The 2,262-nt window shown below is 38.5% G+C and overlaps 1 protein-coding gene across 3 annotated transcripts in view; it reads right to left on the bottom strand.

Annotated features, from left to right (window-relative positions):
* Positions 1-1,459: 1,459 nt before the first annotated feature.
* Positions 1,460-2,262, bottom strand: part of nedd1 (neural precursor cell expressed, developmentally down-regulated 1) — a 31,224-nt gene continuing 30,421 nt past the window's right edge. The window contains exon 16 of one of the 3 annotated variants that reach the window (XM_015383776.1): positions 1,460-1,828. In XM_015383776.1, coding sequence (XP_015239262.1) covers positions 1,724-1,828 — 105 coding nt within the window. In that variant the 3' untranslated portion in view covers positions 1,460-1,723. The remainder of the gene's footprint in view (positions 1,829-2,262) is intronic. The other 2 variants (XM_015383777.1, XM_015383778.1) reach the window with 2 other exon arrangements.

Raw genomic sequence — 2,262 nt, 5'->3', positions numbered from 1 at the left:
CTTATACTCCATTAATTCCTGCTGCTCACGCGATTTGATCCGGTAGTTTTCAAACTTTACCTCACATAAAGCTAGAGGTAAAAAAAAACTACCAGAGACGGAGGGAGGGTGAAATCATAGGGATATAATGAAAAAACATACTGAATATGAAAAGAATGTACATTTTCATAAAAGGAGGGAAAGTCTGGAACAAACTCATAGAAATAAAGAAATGTCCAGGCATGAGGCTTTAGGAAAAGGATCGAACTAGTTTCCTAAAAAAGATCTGAGATGGAAGAAGCACACTGATTATTATTAGGCTCTTCTGGTCTCTTTAGATGATGTATATATATTTTAATGGCAGTGTTTGTGTAGGCTATTGGTAATAATTGTATGAATGAAGATGTCTAGGCATGTGTAAATGTGTATAAGGTAAGTTTATATGAAAATAAACTATATTTTTGCTTAATAGACTTTTGGAGCAGTTCTGAGAAGCAGGATAAATTGCTAAGGGGCAGACCCATTCTTCTGGTTCAATTTGCATGTTTTCTAAGACAAAACAACTTTTTTGGCTTCTATGAAAAGCTTTTAACACAACGCTAATTCTGACATTTTGAATTGAAAAAGCCTCCTGGATGGGAGGCGAAACGTCTTCAAACTTGGAAACAAAGTCCAGTGGATTATTTTTTTTTACTTTTTTGGAAAGATAAATAGGAATCTGCTTGTGTAGTGGAATATAGGAAGGTGAAGGAATCATATCAAATAAGTTTATCTTCTTCATCTAAGAAATTAATGTAATTTAGGCGTCTTTTTTAATTTCCAAATAAAACAAACATGGTTGATTTGACTCCTTCCACTGGGATTTTAACATTTTCACACCAACTTGTTAGTTGGTGTGAAAATGGTCAGGAATAGAGCTTGAAATCCTGAGGTTGTGATTTCGAACCCACTCCCACAGACTGCCACCCGCGCCATGATAATAACCCACTGCTCCCCAAGGGGATGGGTTAAAATGCAGAGGTAATTTTATCCAATGTCACATCAATAAAGTTCAATTATTGTAACCNCCATGATAATAACCCACTGCTCCCCAAGGGGATGGGTTAAAATGCAGAGGTAATTTTATCCAATGTCACATCAATAAAGTTCAATTATTGTAACCAGTGCAAAGAAAACCCGACAAGGAACCAGACTTTGGGTCTTCCTGGTTCTTCTTTGAAGATGTTACCTTAAACACACCCTAAACTCTAGATGAACTTTTGATTTAGAAAAGAATTGTCTATTATATTTCTTTACCTTTCCATGATCTTCTTTCTGCTCTTATTTTCAACCATGATCTGAAACTCTTTGTGCTGAAAGGGGCGTCCATTTTTATACTGAAAGGTTAAGAAGTCAGAGGTTCATACTAATGGCTCAGATTAAAATCAAAGAACAGAAGGGGAAAACAAGGTTTTTCTTTTAGTTTTAGAAAAAAATTGTATTGTTTTTTTTTTATCTTTATTCTTCACACAAGGTTTTTGGATAAAAACAGAAACCTCTCTGGATTTTATATTAAATTAGGATAACAGAACATGTTGATTCAACCGGTTGGATTAAGGCGTTTTCACACTTCATGCAGAAGTTGGGTCGTTTCCAGAGGCAGCGACGCACAAACAGAACAGCCGCTCTCTGGACAAAGGGGCAGCAGCCTGTCAGGCAGCACTCAGGGCTCAGCAGACACAGGATTGGCCTGCGTGGCGGCGGGTCAGTAGTTTGCTCTGAGCCGGCGGTTTTCCTCTCGCAGCTTCTCGATCTCCTCCACCAGGGACTCGTTGACGGAGTATTTCTCAATCAGACCGTGGATCTCCGTCTGGAACAGAACAGATCAAACACGTGTTCAACAAACGACACGGTAAAACATGCTTCACACAGGCACCAGGAGTCCTTCAGGAACACTTCATCAGACCAAAGTAACTACATGGATTAAAAAAAATAAACCAACAGGAGGATCAGAAAACCACAATGAGCAGATGATGTCCGAACTCCAAGGTTTGGATCACTTAAAGCTGATTGATCGGAATTCTGACCTACTGTGAGAAAATAAAAGAGTCCAGCCAATATGGACTGTAGGACCAGAGCATTGGTCTGAAACTCTGGTTCTTTGGACCTTCCTGATTAACTTCAGCTGAAAACCATAAAGAACCAAAGGATGCTTTTAAAAGGGGTCATAGAATACAAAACCAAGTTTCCATTGTCATAGATGAATAACGATAGTTCAGTGGGAGAAATGGACGTACAGAGAAG

Source organism: Cyprinodon variegatus, unplaced genomic scaffold, assembly GCF_000732505.1.
Source record: "Cyprinodon variegatus isolate N-32 unplaced genomic scaffold, C_variegatus-1.0 Scaffold294, whole genome shotgun sequence".
NCBI classification, from domain to species: domain Eukaryota; kingdom Metazoa; phylum Chordata; class Actinopteri; order Cyprinodontiformes; family Cyprinodontidae; genus Cyprinodon; species Cyprinodon variegatus.
Note: the sequence above shows the minus strand (reverse complement) of the source record. Positions and strands in the feature narration are given on the sequence as shown.